This window comes from Trachurus japonicus, chromosome 7 (assembly GCF_045865225.1).
Source record: "Trachurus japonicus isolate A0001 chromosome 7, Traja_1.0".
Taxonomy (NCBI): Eukaryota; Metazoa; Chordata; class Actinopteri; order Carangiformes; family Carangidae; genus Trachurus; species Trachurus japonicus.
Genome location: NC_140913.1, coordinates 18,166,568 through 18,189,383, shown reverse-complemented (window position 1 = coordinate 18,189,383; position 22,816 = coordinate 18,166,568). Strand labels below are relative to the sequence as shown.

The window sequence follows — 22,816 nt, the reverse complement described above, 5'->3', positions numbered from 1 at the left end:
GGAGACCTCTCCCTGTTAGGGGCCCTGCCTCTGACCCCGGTGTGACCCTTGTGCACACCACCAGCACAACAGCCACGTGCGCACAAAGGAAGGAGGATGGGGTTGTTTGTTCACATATGTATAGTGCACATATAGACAGACACACCTTGTGCACACATCCAAAAACTACAAATGGAGAGGAACTACATCATGATAGAATTCAGTTATAAACTAACTTTATTTTTTAACATTATTCAAATTCCCACCATGAGCTATTAAACAACTGAAATGAAATCTTGACAGTAGAAATCAAACTGTTTGATTATAAATGAATATTAAAGTGATTTTATAAAATGACATGAAAATCATGACAAAAAATGTAGTCAACTTTGTAAAAAGCTGTTGAAAATATTTTCATATGACCCTCAGAAGTGTCTCTACATTTGCAATGTTTAAGTCATGCATGAGAAAAAAAATGAAAACAGAGGCATGATCCTCTGTATGGCCGGCTGCTTTGTACCCAGTGTTTACATTGACACATCATTTTCACCCACTGCTGCTCTTTCAGGCTCTGTGGGAAGTCTTTTCATGGATGGGGAGGACTCGGCCACAGCAAATCCTGTGGAGGACATCAGCAAGTGGAGTGTGGAGGACGTGTGTGGCTTCATAAGCAGCCTGGCCGGATGTGCTGAATACACACAGGTGAGGATATAGGGAGAGGGAGGAGAGAGAGAGAGAGAGAGGAAGGGAGGAGGGGAAAGAGTCCAGGGGCAGGCGGACTACTAACAACAGAGGAAGAGTAGTGACAAAATGTAATTTATACTGCAGCGCTACCGTAGCATTTCAGTATGTTTAGGGTAGAAGCACTAAACCTGAGCAACACACGGTTTCTTCAAGTTTATTGCGAGTGTGTGTGGATGCATGAATGGTCATGTTCACAACTGCTGCTGTATTTGTGGGCTTTGTGTGAATGAGCGCGAGTTAGCAGTGCATGTAGAGGTGTACACTGTGTGAATGCAACATGTGTGTGTGTGTGTTAGAGCCATGTATTGTTCCAAAATGAAACATCCAGCATTTGAGAAAAAAAAAAATCTTACCTTTATTTTTATCTTGAATAATATTTTTAATCTCATTTGAGTCTTGCAACGGTACTCACATGATGACATGTTAAATGACATAACGGTTGCTGTCATCATCCTGACCGTAAATGTGAATAGACTCATTCTCATCTCGACTCCAGTGACAATAGGAAATTACGCCACATTTTCTAATGTCCAAAACCCAGGCTTCTTCGTACAAAATACCTTGTTATTAGCTTCAGATAAATTTCAGAAATGTATTTTTCTTATGAAACAACACAGTTGAATTTATTCCCCTCATCCCCAACAGTGAAGTCTCATACCAGGAACAGATTTCTTTGTGGCCACAATGAACAGGAGAAATGAGTAGTAGCTAATGGCTCCTTCGATATGCATCAGGGCATGGATTTGTATAAAGGTGAATAAATCTGAACCGATACAACAAAATGGGAATGTGACATTTTGGAATACACCCACTGTTTTGTAGGTTGTGGCAGTGAATGTGTAAGTTTGTGTGTCGTGTTGCGTGCACGTGTACGTGTGTTGGGGCTGAGGCTGAAGCGGCTGTGTCTTCGCCAGGTGTTTCGGGAGCACGCCATTGATGGGGAGACATTACCACTGCTCACTGAGGAGCACCTGCTCAGCACCATGGGACTAAAGCTGGGGCCTGCGCTCAAGATCCGCTCACAGGTACACACACTACCGACCCGCGTGTGTGTTTGTGTGGACTTGGGAAGCGAGCAGTGTGCGTGTTGGAATGAGTGTTTCTGTCCGTAGGCCCATGATAAACTAAGCGTAGCATAGCTAATTCCCTTAAATTAGCCTGCCCCTCAGATTGCAGCCTCTCCTGCGCTCTCTCTCTCTCTCTTACAGTACATACACCATTAGTCCATTACACAACACCCACAGAATGTACAGACGGTCACGTGCTCTCCTCTCCTTCCTCAGGTGGCGCGTCGCGTTGGCAGGCTTTTCTACATGACTGGATTCCCCCTGGCGTTCCCATTTCCACCGTCTGCCGCTCTGCGCCCCCCAGATCGGGACCGGGACCCCCTCACCACCCCATCTGACACCCCCCTGCCCCTCTCTCTGACCCTGCCCCACAGACCCACCTCCACCAGCAGCAGCTCCTCTCCCTACAGCGGGCCCACCCCAGGATGCTCCTCCCCAAAGCAGGAAAATGGCAACGCCTCCACGGTGGCGGGAAGATACGAGGCCAAAACTCCTTCGTAGGAGCCGACAGGCAGTGGCGAGAATGGCAGACCTGCCTCAAGCTATAACCAGGGAGCCGAGGAAGGGTGAGGTAGAGGAGGGGGGGTAACGTGAACCAGAGAGACTGACTCCCAGGCTCTATTTACCAGACTCCCCCCCACCTTGGGACCTTTACGCTGAAATTTATGGGAAAACATTGGACTGGAATTAAAGACAACTTGACGATATGGACTACATACGGAAAACCAATCAAGAGTCTGAGTTCCTCTGCAGTGGCTGTAGCTGTGCAGAATCCAAAGAAACTGTGTTGGAAGGGAGACACGTGAAGCGACAGAGGAACAGAGAAAGAGAAAAAGGAGGAAAAGGAGACAGCTGGTCACAGAGAGCCTGCCAAAAAAAAAAGAAAAAAAGAGGAGCGAAGCCCTGCCACAAATGCGACATTCTTGCAAGTCAGACAGTCAGACGCTAGCGGAAACTCTTCCTTCCTTCCTGGGCTGGAGGAAGCTCTGCTCACTCACTCTCTTTCTCTAGTCTCCATCTCTGACTGCTCTCACCACAAGCCCTGCAGAATCCAGGAATTAAAAAGAGACGCCTCTCCCCTCCTTTTCTCTCCCTCCCCTCCTTCTGCTCGCTTGTTTTCCGAAGCCAAACGGCAGCGTGGAGCTATCTTTTTTAGAGGCTGGAGTTGAAGCATATGTTGAGCAGCACCAGATCTGACCATCTCCCTCTTATCACTGCAACTATGCATTCCACTGTCCCAATACCAAAGATGACCGGATGTGTGGAATTGGAAACACGTTTCACAATGTGTCCGCTTCTTTTTGCATTAAATAGTCTCAGAGAAAGACTGGTCCAACAGGGGAATGCTAGGCTAGTGCCTCACATGACAGACTGTGTTTAGGGTGACACAGGTAGGTCTGTCATTTCCTGACATACAAAGGCTTAAAACATGTTGGCGAAACGCAGAAGCCTCTATGGTGTGTACGGCTTACGTCATTGTACGCTTGTGTTGACTACTGTGGGAGGTAGGAAAAACATGCAAAATTGTACAGAATCATGCTTAAGATGAAAATATCCTGAAGGTTACATACGTGGTACTTTTACTTTTTGTTAAATGTAGTTGCACGAATAAGGTTTTCTTTACTGAAAAATGTGACTTGCTGAACTTTGGTGGTACTTCTGTTAATAATTTTGTTCTGCCATTTTTTTTTTTAAAGTGTAATATTAAAAGATGCTCCAATCTCGAATGCTACTTCAGCATATAAATATGAGGAAAAAAATATTTATAGGACTTTTGATGTAGTAGATAAAGCAGATTATGATATGTATTATAATTAGCCCTTCAGATGGATTCCAAAGATACTTTAACTTGGTTTTCTCTTGGTTACAGGGAAAAGTAAGGCACAAAAGCTCTTAATGCAAATGTTTTGAATTTGTTATGGATTTTTTTTTTTTTTTTTTTTAAACGCAAGCAATGAATTAAAATGGTCTCTAGATTTCCCTTCAAAAGTTTTGTCTTCATCCTATTTTTCTATTCACCACACAGGTGAAATAAATCCTAAAGAAATTCATCTTTTTTTCTCATTTGTCATTTGTGTCAGACAACGTATATGCGTCTTTTGCTCCTAAAGGTGTTTGTGGCCGTCCTGTAAAACCATGCAGGAGGGAGTATGTGGTCCCCTCGTGTGTGTGTGAAGGGGAGGTGACCCATGGGGAGCACAGTTCAGGTCAACACCAGCTGTCAGAGTGTGAGGTTCAGCTGCAGGCCAAGGCCTCCCTGCCTGTGGGGATAAACCTGACCCGCCTCGTACACCCACACACACAGGACTAGAACCAGGAATACCGTCCCCCCTCCCCACCTCTCACACTTACCTTCCTCCTTCAAAGAGTTTACACTGAAGCAGTACACTCTAGACCCTGCTGGGACTTCCCCTCGCTGTAGGCTGGGCCTCTGCGCTGTGTTCACTAGGAAAATGACTACAGAGGAAATGTGGCGACACAAATCAAATCTTCACATGAGTTTAAGTCCATGTCAAACAACAAAACTTCCCTGTATTGTGCACCAGTGAAAACACGTGATAATCGTTCACCCAACAAAGACCAGTATCACCTTTACCTCAGTGAAGGCTGCGGTTAAAGCCGAGAAAGAAAAAGGGGGAGAAGCTGGAGTAGGAAAGCTGTGTCTGAGCATGTGAATACACAGACAGAAAAGACAGTGGTCCGGGAGGGGGTGGGTGGGGGTGGGGTGGGTTATGAGGAGTTGGCAGAGAAACAGACCAGCCTGTGTTGCTGCTCTACCACCTGGGCAGAGAGTCTTGGCACAGCATCAGACGCCACCCTGCCAGCCTGGCACAGCACTGCTGCCTCGGGGCTCAACACCCGCCTCTCTGTACCCCTCCTCTTGGCCGGCCCAGCCTGGCTCGGCTCGGCCCGGCTCAGCGAGGCTCGGAGATCTCTCCAAATAGCCTGTCCTCAGAAAGCCTGAGGGTGCCTACAGGTGTGCACATGCATGGAGGACACAAATGACTTACTTCAGGTGCACTTCTGCATCGACATGCACATGCAGGCTTCGATTAATTAGCATCTTAGGTGGAAAAAAAAACCGGACTCTTTTGTAAAGTCATTTTCTCTTTGCAATTTCAATGCTTTATAAAATTATCCCATGAACACATTTGTACTGTACAAGTGAAGTAATACAAATTTCAAAAGCAAAGACTAGAACATAAAAAAATCCAATTATACTGGGGGAGAGCATAACAAGTGTCTCAGGTGAGTTTGAGCGTGTGCAGCCATGAACGCTCAGTCATCGTCAGACAACTCCAGGTCCTCCACCACATCCTCGTCTCCCTCTGCCAGCTTTATCAGAGCAGAGGAGGACAGCGGCTGAGGAGCCTTGGACGCCTTTTCATCCCCATCATCCTCATCATCATCTGGAACACAGACAGCAAACACTTATTATTCAGCTGTTGGAGCCCTGCAGTTGTCAGAGGTTACACTCTCGTTGTTCCTGTGCATGAATTAGTAATTCCCACATTCGGATAACTCAAAGTTACGTTCACACATTACTTGAATTAGCAGGGTCTTTGCAGCAGCATTAGTTTACAGGTTGTTGTTGCTACTCTGGTCAGGTAGAGACACCTAGAGAGTTAGCAGCAGGCTAGCAGTCATTTTCTTATTCACTCCTATGTTTCAGTTGGGGTCATTTACATATTTTGTTGATTTTTTGGAGATAAATAACTTCCCCAAAGAAAACAGACATTGAAACGTGGACACCATTAATTTTATTAACCTGAAAGAAAACAGAAGCTATTAAACTAATTGTGTGCAAAAAGTTGCCTAGTAAGGCAGTAGCTAATGACCCCTTGCCATCACAGCAATTACAGTCAGTGATTCAGAATATTTGGTTTTAACTGTCAGATACAAGGAAAAGCAAATTCTTTTGACTGAATTTCTGAAACTAGGGAATATAATAACTGTTGGTCCATTACAAAATATTTATTATTACTCAATCAACTAAGCATATCTTGCTGGTGATTACAGCTATTTAACTGTTTCCTCAACAATTTTGACACTACAACCATTGCTGCAACACAAACAGCACTGCTTAGTTTATACAGTTTAATTTAGATACAGACCTACATGAATGTAGGTGGAGTACAACCTGTGTTCAACTGTACATTAGTTATTGATTCAAGAAACCAACTTAGAATTCCCTGCCCTCTAATTAACTAAGCAAAGGTTATTACTTTGAGGCTATAATTAGTTTCAATGTAAAAATTCAGTTTTGCAGCTAATTATTTTCATGATGGATTGTCTTTTTTTTTTAAATAATGAAAGTTGACCCTCAGTGGTTCCAGAGTCCAAATTAAGGACTTCAAATTGAAAATATTCAGCTAAAACCATTAAGATTGAGAAAAAAATATAAAACAAAGAAAAGCAGCATATCCATTGGAATGAAAATTCATCAATTTTTGAATAGTTGCTGATTAACTTCCTCTCAGATGACTAATTAAACAATCACCACGAGTAAATACACAACAGATGTATTGCTGTGCAGCAAGCTAATAATTTGTGAGAGCTGTTTGAATTCTTGCTCTTTGGACGTTGATGTTGCACCAACCTGAGTCTCCTCCCTCCATCCCCTCATCATCGCTCATGTCAGACAGGTCGTCAAGATCGTCATCGTCATCATCATCTGACCCACGGGTGCCCTTTTTGCCTGAGGAGAAGCGACAACAGAAAAAAAAACATGTTTCATTGCACAGAATTTTGTCTAGTGTTACTTTCTTCAGACATTTTTTAGTTAGCGTTGGTGCATCGCTGACGTCTGAGGACTTTGGAGACATCTATATGTGGGCCAGGTATCAGAGGCAGCTGGAAGTGTCTATTTCCTCCTGAGATGGAACTGAGAGTCGATTACAGACGCCGCTGCTGCTGCTGCACAAACACCCATGACAGTTTACTACCTGCAATTTCAGACATCTTATGCTCACGGCCTAAATATAGCAAATGGAGATAGCAGGCAGGTTCCACCGCTACGATGATGATGGGAATGTTGGTGTGTGCGCGCTGCTGCGTGTTTGTGTGTGCCTGAGAGAAGTTGGGAGTTTGTCTGAAACTGTGTTGTGCTATCTTCAGAGTACAGTGTGTGTGTGTGTATGTGTGTGTGTTGTCTAGCCAAAGGGACAACTGGGGTCCACAGGCTTTGAAGTTGAGGTGTGATGAGAGGCTGGGGGCGTGGAGGAGAGAGAAGCAAAACAGAGCTGCTTCCTCTGTCTGGGAGGAGCACACACACACACACACACACACACACACACACACACACACACACACAGGTAAATAACATCTATTAAAACATCACCCATTTCCCTTCCTAGCTGAATATAAAGATGACAAACATGCTTTCACTCTCTCCCACTCTTAGTTGCTCATACGGTGCTCAGCAGACTTCAGTAGTACCTTAGAGGTTGCCCCGAAATGACCTGGAAGACTTATTACCCCCACACACCGACACCACCACTTCAGAAAACAGACACACACACGCACACACACATCAATCTAAATCATCAGCCCCCTACTCTCACACTCCCCCTCTTTCCGGGAGTGTGCGAAACCACAAAGAGCTTTGGTGAGCTGCCCAAAAGCTTTTGGCTCTTCAAGACTGGACGACAAGGTGGTGGGAGTACATTTGTGTGCTATCATCGAGATGCGTGTGTGTGTGTGTGTGTGTGTGTGTGTGTGTGTGTGTGTGTGTGTGCGCACACACGTGTAGTGAGGACATGCGGGGGCAGCTGGCTGAGGCCCTTAGAGCCAAAAAAGAGAGAGCGAGAGGACTAGAATGAAAGAGGGAGAGAGGGGGAGAGAGAGAGAGAGGAGTGGGAGCGGCCACCTCTGGCTGTTCCACTGGGCTGGTTTGAATTAGGAACCCCCGCTGGGATCCAAGCCTGTACTTCCTGTCGGGGGGTTTCAGTTCGTGTGTGTGCGCGCGAGGGGTGGGAGGGGAGGAGGGAAAGATGAACAAGCGGGGAGCGGAGGGGAAGGGGGGGCAGAGAGTGAGAGGCGGAGGCCTGCCGCTCGCCGGCAGCTGCCCATCCGTTTGTGGGGACTCTCCCTACAATGAAGTCCAGATGCATCAAAAAAAAAAAAAGAAGAAAAAAAGAAAAATCCCCCGCTGCCGACTCCTTCCCTCTGTGACCTCGCAAAGGGCTTTTTTAGCTTGGAGTGTGTCCGAGTGTAAAGCTGTAAGTCGAGGTTGCAGCTGCCTGTGACCTGCGGACGACCCCGAGAGGACGGGACACACTGGGTTTAAAGGATGAACGAGCTGCTCTCGGCCCAGGGAGAACCAAACTATCTGATTAGCAGAAACATTTTCTCTTGCATTTGATTTGGAATTTAATTTTCCGTGTCTCAAAAGCAGCCTCTGTGGATGTTTTAATAACCCAGAGCGCCATGGCAACTGCTCTGCAGGTCATCTGTTGCATGTGGCAAGATCTTTCAGATGTGGACTGTCCCAGAAACAGAGACAACAGCAGAGAAATCAAACTCAACTGTCGCCACCTTTTAACTTGCTGCTTTCAGCAGAAGAGCAGCCTGTAACGAAACACAGCCCCCTAGAGGCCAAGAGGGGCAGTACAGTTGTACTCTGGTCTTCTACAAATAAAATAAAAAATCTGCCTCCTTTGTAGCAGAGGGTTGAGTGAGTGTGTGTGTGTGTGTGTGTTTGAGAAGTGCATATAGGAATCAGCTCACCTTTGATTTTGAACCCTCCATCCTCATCTTCTGATTCGCTGCCAGACTCAAACAGATCCTTGAACTCCTTCTTGTCCTCTGCTTTCTTCTCCTGAACCTTCCTCCGTTTAATCTCAGGGAGGTTGATGTCCTCCATCTTAAATCAAACACAAAAACAGTGTACAGGGTCAAAACACAAGCCCGATGCCTTGATGACACTCAAGGTCTCTTTCTGCTATATAACATGACTGATATATGAACAGTCTTGACGCTAAGGAACAAAATGCTTGAAGTGCTTCATGATGTGCAGGTGGATATTGGTGGATAGTTACCCTTTCTTTGCCAGAGATCTCCATCTGGATCTCCTTCTCCCTCAGTTTCTTCCACTGGCTGTAGTACCTGCTGAGAGGAGTCCCCTCCTCCTGGGTCTGCTTCTCCCAGGCCGCCTGAAAAAGCAACATTGAGATTAAAATCTTTGCTGAAGTGGATGTAATAAGTGTACTATATTATTTAAAAAGAACCAGAGCCTAAAGCTTATGGATAAACATGTATTCCAGGGTGGTAGTTCATTTTTAAACATCTCTTCAGACAGGCCTGTTAGCAGGTTCATTCAGGCTCCATCTACCACAGCTTCACGTCAGCTGACTAGGAGAGAGAGATGGAACGACAGGATAGTGATGAGAGTCAGAAGCTGTGGAAACCAGACAGATTGAAGATGCCTGAAAGCGGAGACCAGCGGATCTTCTCCAGCCTTCCCCTGAAGGTATTTGTGGATGGTATTGATTAGGCCCAATCACATTATCTGACCGACAAATCCAATATAGCGCACAGACCACGGCCTCCTGCTCCTGCTAGCTTAACACATTTACCACAGTTAACTGTGTGGCTGTTAAGACGAGTGACTGGTCCCAAAAAAAAAAAACAGGACTGGATGAGAAAATGAAAATGGAAAAGCTACTTCTGAATTCAGCTTCGACTCAGACAAACAAAACAAAGAATTTCCACAGGAGAGAACGACAAGAGACCCCGGTGCGACCTGGATGGAGGCAGGGCATCATTAATTAGGTGAGCTCTCAGTTTGGGTGACATGTCAGTGGGGGGCTGGTGGCCAGAGGGGGGCCGTGGCCTTTTCCACGGCAGCAGCAGGGCTGTCCCCTCTCCTTTGCCTGCGGTGACACCTCGACTGCTGCCACGATGCCAGGGAGTGGATGCCATGGCGACAGCCTCCGCTGAGCAGAGAGCCGTGGCGACAGGAGCTGGCGCTGCCGCAGTGCCGTGCTGTCTGTCTGTTGTGTTTTGTTAACTCACACACACACTCTCACACACACACGTGCGTACATACACACATTTTCTCATCAGCTAAATTACACAAAGTCCTTGCTCTTTAATTTCATCCTTAAACGCTCTTTAATATTAATAAGCAGTATACGTCAGGACTCTCAGCGGTAGCAAAGACAGATTAAAATGTGCGTGTTGACAGGTAACATAACAGGAGAGCTGGCGCGCACACACACACGCACACACTCACACACAAACACACTAAGGCAGAGGCGCCTCTGGTTTGAAAGCCCATAAGAGCTTGCAATAACCACACAGTTGTTCTCCACCAGGCTTAGAGTTTACACAGGGAAGTGTCATTTATTATCAGTGGCTGCATGTCGGTGGGATTGTGCGATGGCCCTCAGCCTTCACCGTAACTGGACAAGAGCCCAAAAGAAACATTTCTAGTGTAATTGTTGCCAACAAGAGAAAAGTTTGTCATTGTCCTGCAAGTGGAGCTCTATTTAAAGCTCTATTTAGATGTGTCTTGAGAACATTCAAATAAGACACCACCTACACATTAGTGCTGAGCGAAACAGACATGAGTAATCTAGATGATTAAAATCCTGCTGTTGCTGTGGAAACAACTGTTACATTTCGCACAAAACATTGACTCAAACTTGTACAAACTATTAGCAATCTGCAAGTCGAGAGCAGAGAGCTGGCTGGTTGTCGAGAATCATCTTTTATTGTGAATACCCGACAAACCCACCACAGCAGCTGGCCCCATCTCGCCAAAAGCTGGCAATGTGACAAATTACGACTCCTCATTAGGTCTGATTTATGTATTAGTAAGAGGGATTAATGGACAGACAAGCCAGACTAATTAATTTACAATTTCAATTTTGTTGATAGTCTTGTGCTTCCGTTAGCTCTGAATACATTTAAATTCTATTTACTGTCGGCTGTAAAATCTCACCTGTGCATTAAATGAGTTCATCAATATGTTTGAGTAGGGTTGTTCGGTATACCGGTACTAGAGTGGTACCGGGGTACTGACGCATTTAAAACGGTACCATACTGCACTTAGATGGGACCGGTACTTTCATTTTGCGCCGCCGGCAGCGGTGACGTCGCCGCATTGTAATTTGAGCCGCAGCGAGCGAGTGAAACGAAGCAAGGTGCTGTTTTTATTACCGTTACAGCGCCACCTGTCCACGTGCCTGTGTTTATGTGTGTGTGTGCCCGCGCGCGAGAGAGACGGCTGCCACAGACTCGTTAATTAATGCAAACACTGCTACGTTTCGTTTGTACCGCGGATCACCACTGGCATGCATAGTCTCTCTCTCTCTCTCTCTCTCTCTCTTTCTGTGAGTGAGTGAGCACAGCGAAGGAGCGCGACGCGGAGGGGGGCGGGGGGGGCAGAATTAACGTATGGGAAACAATAAGTGTGTGTGTTTTAGTAACATGAACGTTTGTGTTTCAAACTACTGATAACAATTTCTCCCAAAAATAATAACTGGTCAAAATAACAAAAAAGATGCAGTGTTTTCAGACCTCAAATAATGCAAAGAAAACAAGTTGATATTCATTTTTAAACAGACCACTAATATTTTAATTTAGGAAGAGTTCAGATTAATATAGATGGACATTTAATCCTGCAGCAGCAGTAACTGTTTACTGATTTACTGATTATTTACTGATGCATATGTTATAGTTCTAAGATTTTCTATTAAAATAAAGCCAATAATGACATTTGTTGTGTTCTCTTTTTATTTGAAAAAGTACCGAAAAGTATCGAAAAGTATCGAAAAACATGTTGGTACCGATACCGGTACCAAAATGTTGGTATCGTGACAACACTATGTTTGAGTGTCTTTTTTAGACAAAGACTAAATGAAGTCCGAGTTAAATGGTTTAAACTTGAGTTTTGTCTTTTTGAAAAATCAAATTAAACGTAAAGCAACTAGAAGAAGAATCCAATAAAGCTGATTGTCAAGAAAATTCAAAAATTGTTATTATGGTAACTTGTACTTTTCAGGGCCGTCAATTTTTTATCATAATTATCAATATTTATTATCATATATTATCATAAATATAATGTATGACTTGTTGATTTTCTACTGGCTGGAGTTTTGCCATGTTGCAGAAATTTTGCAATACAATATTTGGAAATCAATCATTCATCATCATTCTAAAATAGGAGTCGCCAGTGGTAACACAGCACAACTTGTAAGTGATTGTTTTAAGAAGAAGTGATTAAAGTTTAACAAAAAACTGCATGGGATTTAATCAGTGAGTAGCAAACTTGCTCATGTAGCTTATGTTGGACCCATCTCAAGGGGCCGTAAATAATAGGGATATATGCATTTCAACCAAAAGATCTGTTCGTTTTAAATCAAAGACTGAAAAACAGCTGTCCGTCATTTAAAAATGAAATTGCGGATTGAAATGAGTATCGGTACCGGAGATTATTGTAACAATACCGCTTCTCATCACAGCGGTACCGTGCAATTAAATCGCGGAATGAGAGCAAAGTCTCCTCTCCCGGCGTAAAACCACATCAGTATTCTCCGGTACCGCATCTCATCACAGTCCGCATCCTGCAGAGTTTGCACTGCACCTCAGTTACATTTGTTTTTTATTTGACAGAGTTTCACACAGAACTTTCTGGTGGTTTTCCATGTTTTCTTTCTTCTGCGCCAGGAAAAAGGGAACATTTACATTTTTTTAGACAAGATGATATTTGATTTTTTAAAATTGAACGACTACAGTATTCGAATATTCGAAAATCATTGCCCATCCCTAGTAAATACATTTCTAAATTTAATTCCTGATACCATATTTTAGACATTGTCAGAGGCAGTTCTAATACAGGTAGCCTATTCAGAAAGAGAATAATAGAGGAAGTCGAACAAAAGCTGAAGATGTTGATACAGAACTGACTCTGAGAATCACAAAACTGATTTCAGTCCATCTAGAGACTGAGCTGTGATTTTTGTGTTACCTTTTTGTTTAAAACACAGGTGATGAGATGTGAGGTTTTCAATTTAAAACTCCAACCACTTCTACCTTATAAAGATAGTTAATGTTACTTTTTTGTTTTTACATTTCCATTCAGCTAGCCTATCAGTTAGGCTCACCTGTGGGCGTGCTATGATGCACCTGACTGTAACTTACACTTTAACTTTTCAAAAAACAATTAAAGTTTACAAAAACCTAATGAGAAAACAGAAGAGCTAAACTAACCAGAAATACAACTGAATGGAAGAGGTCAAATAAGAGCGGAAGCCTGTAAAAACAGGATGACAAAGGCAACCCCTCCCTCTATCTCCCTTGCTCTCAAACACACACACACACACACAATCTCACCACAGCGGTGGCATCGGCCACTCCGAAGGCGGCCTTCTGTCTCCGTCCTGTGATGTGGCTGCTGTTCTCCTGTACCTTCTCCAGCAGCTGGCGCACCGGCTTGCAGTAATTGGCCACTTTGCATTCCTTCAGGAACGCTTTCAGCTGCAGGGACAAGGAGGGGGAGTATGAGAAAGAAGGAACCAGTGTAAAGGATCATCCAGTCCGCCCATGCGGTGTATTCAGGGACAGCAGAGGAGGGTTTGTGGTTGTTTCCCCTGAGGGGAGCAGATTCAGCCTGGCAGGACCTGAACCAAATCCTGAATCATCTATTCAGAGAAAAATCTAAACTCTGGGAATGTCACCTCTTCTTTTTGAGTTTACGTTGAAGTGTAATTCTGTACCACTTGAATGTGTCATGTCCTGTAAAACATTTGAGGATATGAGGAGATAACTTCACAGACTAATATCACTACAGTCCAGGAGCAGTTTTAAGGTGGTATTACCTGAATGATGGTGGGTAGGGCCAGCTCTGGGAAGCCAATGGTATAGGCCTGAGTGTGGAAGTACTCCAGCACCAGGTCATACAGCTGGTCGATCAGTCCGTCCTGAAGATTCATAAACAATATTCACACATCACACACACATACTTAAAACTTCAGGTCATCATTGTCCTCTATGGTGGTGACAGCTTGGCCTTGTCCGTTTGTAAACAGAGATAGAGAAGCAACCAGAGGTTTGTAGGCAGGATTAAGAACAGGATGTCATCTTCCCACATTCAGGAGAAATAGCAACAAAAAAATGATGACGCGTGTGACGTGGCTGTACAAGTCTGTTCAAGCCAATGAACAGAAATAACAACTCTTGAAATCAATGTAGGTCTGTGATAATGATAATGTGAGAAACTCGGCTCTGGTGAATGCGTTGTCCACGTTGCGTGGAAAAGACAGTGGTGGTGGGACGGATAAGAAACTTGCTGTTGACTGCACAGCAAAGCAAAATTACTCTCCTTTCCAATAGGAAATCAGCTAGCATAGTGTCACACTGGGTGACTGAAGAGAAATGAAACGGCAATTCAGTGTGATTATCAGGTTAAGCTTAGCCTAGCAGTCTGTCACCTAGATTGTGTCACCTCTGGCTTATAAACAGAGGCTTCTCTGCGAGCCATTCGATTGGAAATAACATGGCAAGTCAACATGCTAGACAAAGAAAAGCAGCACTGATTAAAATATTTACAATCAGCAGCTTAAATCCAGCCTTTAGTTCTGAGCAGCTACAAGTGATACTGATGGGAGAAAGACACTTTATGATTTATTCAACCTTCTCCATCCATGTTTTTTAAAGATTAAAGATCAACAAACTCTACATACAGATGCACAGAAACAAAAGAAGTCTTTCTGCTGTAGTTAATACATCATCACCTGCACTGCAAGAATCTCAGTTGCCTTTATAAATAAATGTGTTTCCTATCACCGCGATCAGTGTTCGTTTAGTTATGTCTGTTGGGAGTCTACGAGGCAGGGGTTCGTGGCAGCTGCCCAGGTGACAGGAGTGAAAGCGGCCCTAGCGAGCCGACTGTGGAGGATAATCCCAGAAGGCCGTGCTGCAATCCTCTTGGCCTCAGCGCTGAGCGTGGTGACTCCGGGGCCAGTTTTAGAGCCCTGACAAGGGGCTTTCAGCGCTGCCCTCAATCCCCTCATGCTCACATGCAGGCTAACAAACACACACACTGAGCAACATGGAAAATAACATCAACTAAGACCTCAACCACTCATCTGATCATCTGCTGCTTCTTCTTGGTGCGACAAAGACCCACAGCACACATAAAAGCAGGTGTACACACTAGATGTAAGACAATAAAATCCATCCTACACCTCCCTCACTAGTGGTGGATCCACATTAAGACATACCTTGTAGGCTTTCTCCATTAAGTTGACTTTGCTAAGCTTCAGGATCACTGCAAAGTTGATGGGTTTCTTGCTCATCCTCCCTGGCTTCTTATTGAAGTCCACTTGTTGGAAGATCTGTGAAAGGAAAACAATACAGCAGCGACACTGAGTTTTGGACCAACTGCATATACAACACATAATACATTCAGAAAACTAAATAATGTATCGATTCAGGACCCAAAGCAAATACAAAAACAACAGCAGCAGCACCAACGTGTTGTTACCTTTATTTAATTTTATAGTTCATTATTTTTACTATATTATTAATTTGCTTAGTATGTAAAACAAAGTTTTTCTCACTGTCTTCATCATCAAACAACTGTCAATACAAATCAAACCATATACTGTGGGGACGTAGTGAAAAGGTCAGGCTGAGGCCCACAAAGGTCAAAACCTGTTGATAAGTAATAAGCTATGACTGATGGAAGTATTTTATCATGTATTATGTAGGCTTTAGTCTTTTCATATATCTAATTTATCCCTCATCACTCTTACATCAGTTCAACCAAAGAAACCAACCGGTAATCAGCTCTATATTGATAACGGACAATTATCGTTCTGCGCTGTTCATCTTACATGCAGCAGCGTTAGAGGGATGACACATTTCTATCTTAGTGCCTGAAAGTACATTCTAGCCAACGTGTGGGCTTTTTGTCTACAAGCTTCAGCTTTCACATCTGCCCACAGTGCACAAGTGAATTTCTGTCCCGTATTTGTATATCAAGCTATTTCTGACACTACGTATCTCTGTGCGTTATTGTGTGTGTGTGCGTGCGCGCATGTGTGGTCGTTAATGTGCTCAGTGTGCGAAGCAGAGCAACGCTCCTGGCCAGTGCTGTCTGTACAAACATAGGATGTGGTGGCGGTCTGCGGGGGAGCCAGGGGGAAGTGGGAAGGCATGGGCCAACCCTGATGCATGCACACACACACACGCACTGACACACACACATACACGCACGCACACACACAGAGCTATTGAAGCAGGAAGCTCCAAATCGTACACCCCCCTCGGAGATGCGAGAACACACACAGGCACAGACACACACAGGAGGAAGGGGCTGCTTCTGCTGCTCTAATTAAAACAGTAGCAGCGTACCTCAGCCTGCCTTTAACAAGAGGAACAGTAAAGGAGAAAAAACACAGGAAATATCGTGCGTCACAAATAAACACGGCGTGCTGTTGGGGGTTGGGGGCTCTGAGTGTGTGTGCAGGGAAAAAAAAAAGAGGTGGGGAGTGGGCCATAGGCAGAGAGGATGTGGGCTGCACACTGTGATAGGACCAGAGTGTAAACCACAACTGTGCCTTCATCAGGTTGGTCAAACTGCTGCACACGCACACGCACACGCATACACGCACACACGCACACACTGACCACTCCCAGTGGGCAAAGCCAGTCGCTGTCGCTAGCACACTGTTCTCCTCCGGCAAGCCACAACACCGCCCCACACAACACGCAAAAACACTCACATGTATTCACACACACAAGCACCACACAGTCACGTGCTTAACACCTGACCCAGAGAAATGTTGTCAGTTGGTGACCTGCGATCAGGCTGATAACAAAGGTCTCTCTCTCTAAAACGCACACGTACGTGCAAGCGCACAAACACACAAACGCTCTTCTACACTTCAATGCGTTTCCTCCTGAGCTCCTTCAGTTGTGGCCGTTGAGACCAAAATGCATTTCATACGCCACTGATGTTTTATGTTTTTCCACAGCAAACCACCGACGGAACATTTCATCACTTTTACCTTTACATTGTTTCCATTTGTGGCAAAGGCGGCAACTGACTGCTGTTAATTCGGCATTATTTTAAAGTGCTTGAGGTCTTGAAGCGTGTACGGTGCATTGGTGTATGAAAGACTTCAGAGCAGACTGCTGGAAACATGACCAGCTACTGAACAGATCTCAGGCCGCTCTGATGCTGTGGTTACTGCAGACTGGAAGTCTTACCTCCACGAGGAACGGCAGCACCGGTACAAATGTGTTGGTGCTGCTGGACAGCAGCGTGAGGGCTCTGCAACAGTGCATCCTCAGGGGGTAGTATCTGCATGTGGGCACCAACCTGTCAGACAGAGGGAAACAGTGGTCAATGTCTCCACCTGCTGTTAGGAAAATGCACTGGACCTGTTCGATACACACAAACCGATGTTTTTGTTGTGATGATTGTTATCCTGCACATATAGGATTCACATTGACAGGAGACAAAAAAAGATCAACAAACTCCTTACATCAAACTTTAGGGTGATGACTCTACCACTATCATCTGTGAATCTAAATATTCAGCTTTATAAATAACTATTCACTGCTACATCAGTATTTCTTTTTGTACTCTAGGCGCTCCACTGCAAAATGTTTAATGGCCAATATTACCGTAAGTAACTGAAAAATATGTACGACTTCAGAGCAGTCCATGTCAGTTTCTAACATACTGTCACATTAACCAGTGAGCTCAGAGCCTACACAGTGAAATACAGTGAACCAGTACAGAGAGACAGAAACGGAACAAAACTTTTCACATTCCAGCAGCCAGCTGATTTCTCCTGATAGCCACTCTGACCGACAGATCTGTTGTCAGTGTGTTTGAGAGGGTGAGGGATGGAGTTTATCAATAGAATGCACTCAGCACTGAGACGAAATAAGATTTTACCAATATGAGAAGTATAAGAAAATTTTCAGTTATTTCACTTCTTTGATTGTTGTCCATCACCAGCAGTGATAACACCACAGTGCAGACTATCCATGAAAAACACTTGCACATAGAAAAGTATAATGTAGCTACAGTATCTCAGTGACGAAGGCCCTTTTCAGATGTGATATTTACCTGCGTCTTCTTCCCTGATCTGATCACAGCGGTCGGATCTAAGTGTCACTTCACACCCACTTTAAAATGCATCTCCAGATGTGTCTTGATTAACCACGTGTGATCACATCTTACTTCCTCACTTCACAAGGGACGTAAATAAAGAGACTTGTGTTGTTGTTTTTAGCCAAACAGACAGGTTCATCTTCTAAGTGCTTGTATGTATACTTATGTGTGAGAGCAACTCTTAAAATGTTATAAGATCCTATCATTTAAAATAGTAAAGTAGTCTTAGTTCATAATGAAACTGCTTTGGCAGGGTTTCCCGCAGCGCTTTCCTGTTAAGGCGGCCGCCTTAACAACATAGGACCGCCGCCTAAACTAACGTCTTCAAAAAAAAAGAAAAAAAGTAGCGATATATCCCCGCCCCCGTCGGACGGTCGTTCCGTTCATTCATCTCCGCATACCGCATCCTCTCACACACATACACAGACACAGCGCGCGCATGCTTAATAACAGTGCCTGGCTGAAACTTAATACGGCGCAAGCCCCCCCCCCCTCGGACAGTTTCTGGGGGAAACACTGTTTGGAACTAATGAGAAGAGTGGCAGAGGATGTCCATGGAATAGTTGGTCCTTTACAATATGGTAGGCACACATTTGCGTCCACACAGTTAAAAGTATGTGGACCAGTGCCTTCATGTGTCCACTGGATGGATGTTAACACCAAGTCTGAACAGGGCCAAAGACACTAGCTTCTGAAAATTTCACAATGGGGCAATACACTTACACACACTTATACACAGTAAAAATAATAAATAAATAAAAATACTTAAAACTTCATTTTTTATATATTTATATTGAAAATTCTTTTTTATGGCTTTACGTACTATTTATAATGCTTTATGTGAATCTTTAAATCCAATGCATTCCTAAGTACAACTTTATCTGTTAAATTGTATTTTTCACTCTCTCACACTCTCAGTTCTCAGCACCGCTACAGTCTTCTGTGCATATTCTTGGCTTATTTATCACTTTTTTGCCAGCAGCCATTCTGTCACTCAAACATCACTGTCACAGCAGGAGACCCTTTGTTCATTTGCTGTAGATAGATTATGATGATGTGGAAAAAATTACAGCTGATACCAGGTGGGTGTTCAGACCCAAAGGCCCCACATTAAAAAAAAAAAAAAAGTGTTGATTGGGTGCTGCTACTGGTGAGGTGATTAACGGATCTGTATGATCCATGTGTTGCTCTACTTTGTGGGGAAGAAAAAATGATTCATAACTAAAAATTATTCATTTTCTAATTTGGCTGATGCTGGTATTTACTTCATAGCTGAGAAAGACTGGCTTTATATGAATTATAATAAAGACAGAACACTTAGCCAGAAATGCTGAACATTGAAACACTATGAAAAATGAACGCTTATAGTCATACTCACTTGATGGTACCGATTATGACCTGGCAGAGTGGATAGATTAGAGGCTGTAGGACGTCACTGGGGTGTAGGGTGCTCAGGACGCGACACCACAGGTACAGACAGTGGATATACTGCCAGTTATACACCGACTGATACGTTTCCTACACAACACACACAAGCAAAGTCGTTCTAGTGTTTAAAATTAGCCTGTACATAATATAACAACTTATAATTGTGACTATTGATCCAACTTTATGCTTATTTTCAGGCTCCTGTGCAGAATATGAACATATTAGAAGTAAGTTTTTGTTCTTTTTCACTATATCATTGAAGTAACTCTAGATTTTTACATTAATTTTAACTAATAATAATAATAATAATAATAATAATAATAACGAGAATAATACTAAGAATCACTCATCATTACATGGTGTTACAGTCTTCCTACAGTCGTGTCTGTAATAAACCAACCTTTTTCTTCATAGTCATGGCGTTTCTGAGGTGAATAGCCAGCTGTCGGATGTAGATGAAGGCGTGCTGGTAAGTGGCCTGTGTGTCCAGGGAGTACATCTCAGTGAGAGTTCGCTGCATGAAGTTGATCATGGGTAGGGCGTTGGGAGACGTGAACTTACAATTTTGTACATACGCAATGTACATTTGCTGCAAAGGGAAAGAAAAACACAATGAGCACAGAAGCTCAAAATACAGATGTGAACACAGGTTTGATGCGATTTAAAGTGTTTCTAATGTATTGAAATACTAAAATATAGACACTGAACTTTCTTTTTTTGTGTCATTGTCACTTTTAAAGCAAAAACCATGTGAAATGTTTCCTTTCTAGTCTGTTACATCCTGGTTTGCTGTGTATCGGTCCATTTCTGTTACTCTGCACTCAGCTCACCTTGATAACAGTGTTAAGATACGTTTCCTGCTTGTGTCTGCAGATTTTGTTGAGGGCCAGGAAGGCGAGAACACGATTTGTTTCCTCCCCAGTGCTCCACTGCTTCAGCAGTTGCTAGATATAAAAAAGTAAAGACACATGTAAATACTACATCCGAAAGCATCACATTCTATGCCTTCCTACGGTGACCTACTTCCTACCTTAATGAGGTGTCGACATTGTTTGGGTAGACATAAGTAGTAAGGTACGAGCTGGTTGGCATGCCGCAGGACAGCACTGATGACTGTGGCCTCTGTTAGACAGGATAATAGCTGCAGGTGAAGAGGGAGACAACACAAAAATTAGAATAACACAAGGATGTTTTCAGGGCATAATTCAAGAAGAGGAAATGTCACTGCAGAAATACATCGCCAAACACAACACTTTGTGTAATAAATGTATGAATTGTTCTGCATCACACACAATAAAAGACATCTCTGTATATGTAATCTACTGTACATTATGACATTTACTTCAGAGGAGTACATGAAGAAATTAAAGTGAAGGAAGACACCAGAAGAAAACAGCAAAACAGACCTGAACTATTCCACTGAGATACATCTTGATGTCGATCTGGTTCTTCTGCCACTTTGGACTAGATGATGGGAGCACTAACCTGAAAATAAAACAAGGTGAGAAGTGGCCCGACTTTGCACTGCTACATTGACTGTCAACATTAGCAGAGATCAGCAGATATAACATCCACTTCATACTTTTTATGGTCTTTGTCTGGCCTCAGGTTGAGCATCTTCTGCAGGGCAACATAAATATCTCTGATACAGAACAGGACCAAAGCGTTGAACACTGCAGAGCAGACAGAAAAAAATGATTATTTATGTACATTTACAAAGAGCATAGTTTGCTGTGTTTAATCCTATTACAATTACCACAGATCATATAATAAACAGTCCTCCCATCCAATAAGGTGTCAAAAGGTAGAGGAAAATATCTCAGCACAGACACAAAATAATATTATTAATAATAATAACTGCTCTTTTAAGATAATACATAATATCAAAATAATAAAATGATTTTTAGCTGTCATGACTTAATGAAGCACTTGAGTAAAACAGTGTCACAGTTCAATCAGTGTTATTACCAACACCTTTGTGACCAATCAAAAAGTCTGCTGTTGAATATATTTAACTCTACTGTAATATCAGTAACACTGGTTATTGGAAAAACTGAAATAAATGTCAATGTAGTGCATTCAAACCAAATATGAATTGCGATGAAACTCTACAGTAACTTCAGTGAGTGTGGAGTCCTACCTGAACTGTCAGCCACTTTGTATCGACACTGGCCTGCTCCGTCACCCTTGGTCGTAGCCACAGCCGCCTTGAAGGCCTGGGTGACCTCTCTGAAGAGCCGAGGTGAGGGTGCCTCCTTCATAGCAGCTCTCCAGTCTTCAATCATTTTGTCTGTGACTTTAATGGTCTCTGCTGATTTCTTGGATTTCTTCTGACCTTTCTGCCCATCCTCATCCTCGTCCTCGTCACCAGAGCCTGCCTCCTGCACATACAAAACAGTCCAGTATAAAGATATCTGCTTTCTATTTCATTATGAACTTTCACGTGTACCAGCAGCGGCCCTACCTCCAGTGTGGACGGCAATTTGTGGTACTTTCTCTCCTCCTCATCGTCGTCAGAGCTGTCTGTGTCGTCAAAGTTCAGCAGCTTCTGGTCGTTTTCCTGCAGAAACTTGAAGAACTCAGGATCCTTATTCTGTAACCTGGACAGCTGCTCCTTGTGCTCAGACGCCTTTCCCTTCTTCTTATCATCACTATAGAGGAAAAATAACCACGAAAACACACATAAGAGACGCTTGTCTGCCTCAAAGAGTACATGATGCCGTTTGTGACCGAGTTGTATGTGTGTGTATGTATGTGACTTACTTATTGGGAGCTGCAGAGTTTAACTCTTTCTTCTTGTTCTTTTTCTTGACTCCATTTTGTTTGGGAGTATCTTCTCCAGATTCACCGTCAGAGTCAAACGCCGACACCAGGAACTCATCCACGCTCAGGTCTTCTAGTTTTCTACACGACAGACAGATGTAATTAAATGGACCTGGAACACATTAGCTTAGCCTAACTGCTAACTCCTACCACTACGCTAGCGAGAGCAGCATGGGTAGCTACCATAGTACACACCACGTTAGCGAGCTAAAACGACTCTATTAAACATTACACTGTACCCACTGTATTGATAACGCTAATGTTGATAACATAAACACGAACTTCTCCGCTGAACTCGTAATAAACGGCACATTGTAAAGTAAATTGTCCACATACCTTTTCTGTTTCGCTGCCATGCTGGATCCTAAGCGTGACACAACTGCTAAACTTCAGTACCCACAATGCCCCGGTGCAAAACGAAGGAATTGGTTTTATGGTTCAAGGGTAGTGAGCGGGTATAAAACTTGCGTTACAAACCTAACGATTCATAATCATTCTGTTTCAATACTGACGATATATATTTGGCTTTTGATAATAAGTGCTACCTTTGAATTTACTAGTCATTAAAAGAAGACTCAAAACGAAAATAACAATTACAACAAATACGTCGGCGACGACAGCAACCATGTATTTTTAC

General features: G+C 43.5%; 2 protein-coding genes across 5 annotated transcripts in view; one reads left to right on the top strand and one right to left on the bottom strand.

Moving 5' to 3' along the window:
- Positions 1-3,477, top strand: part of samd11 (sterile alpha motif domain containing 11) — a 50,558-nt gene extending 47,081 nt beyond the window's left edge. For 3 of the 4 annotated variants that reach the window (XM_085781764.1, XM_085781766.1, XM_085781767.1), the window contains exons 11-13: positions 548-681; positions 1,638-1,748; positions 2,007-3,477. In XM_085781764.1, the coding sequence (XP_085637890.1) occupies positions 548-681; positions 1,638-1,748; positions 2,007-2,291 (530 nt within the window). In that variant the 3' untranslated portion in view covers positions 2,292-3,477. The remainder of the gene's footprint in view (positions 1-547; positions 682-1,637; positions 1,749-2,006) is intronic. The other variant, XM_085781765.1, reaches the window with a different exon arrangement.
- A 1,416-nt stretch (positions 3,478-4,893) lies between these two features.
- On the bottom strand, positions 4,894-22,647 carry noc2l (NOC2-like nucleolar associated transcriptional repressor). Its single transcript, XM_085781768.1, has 18 exons — positions 22,516-22,647; positions 22,120-22,260; positions 21,821-22,007; positions 21,497-21,737; positions 20,939-21,029; positions 20,763-20,841; positions 20,387-20,497; positions 20,187-20,300; positions 19,757-19,945; positions 19,307-19,446; positions 17,013-17,124; positions 15,020-15,133; positions 13,616-13,717; positions 13,131-13,274; positions 8,831-8,944; positions 8,520-8,655; positions 6,391-6,489; positions 4,894-5,200 (listed from the first exon to the last, which is right to left on the bottom strand). Exons 1-18 carry the CDS (start codon positions 22,533-22,535, stop codon positions 5,070-5,072), a joined length of 2,265 nt encoding a protein of 754 aa, XP_085637894.1. The 5' UTR covers positions 22,536-22,647; the 3' UTR covers positions 4,894-5,069.
- Positions 22,648-22,816: the final 169 nt, after the last annotated feature.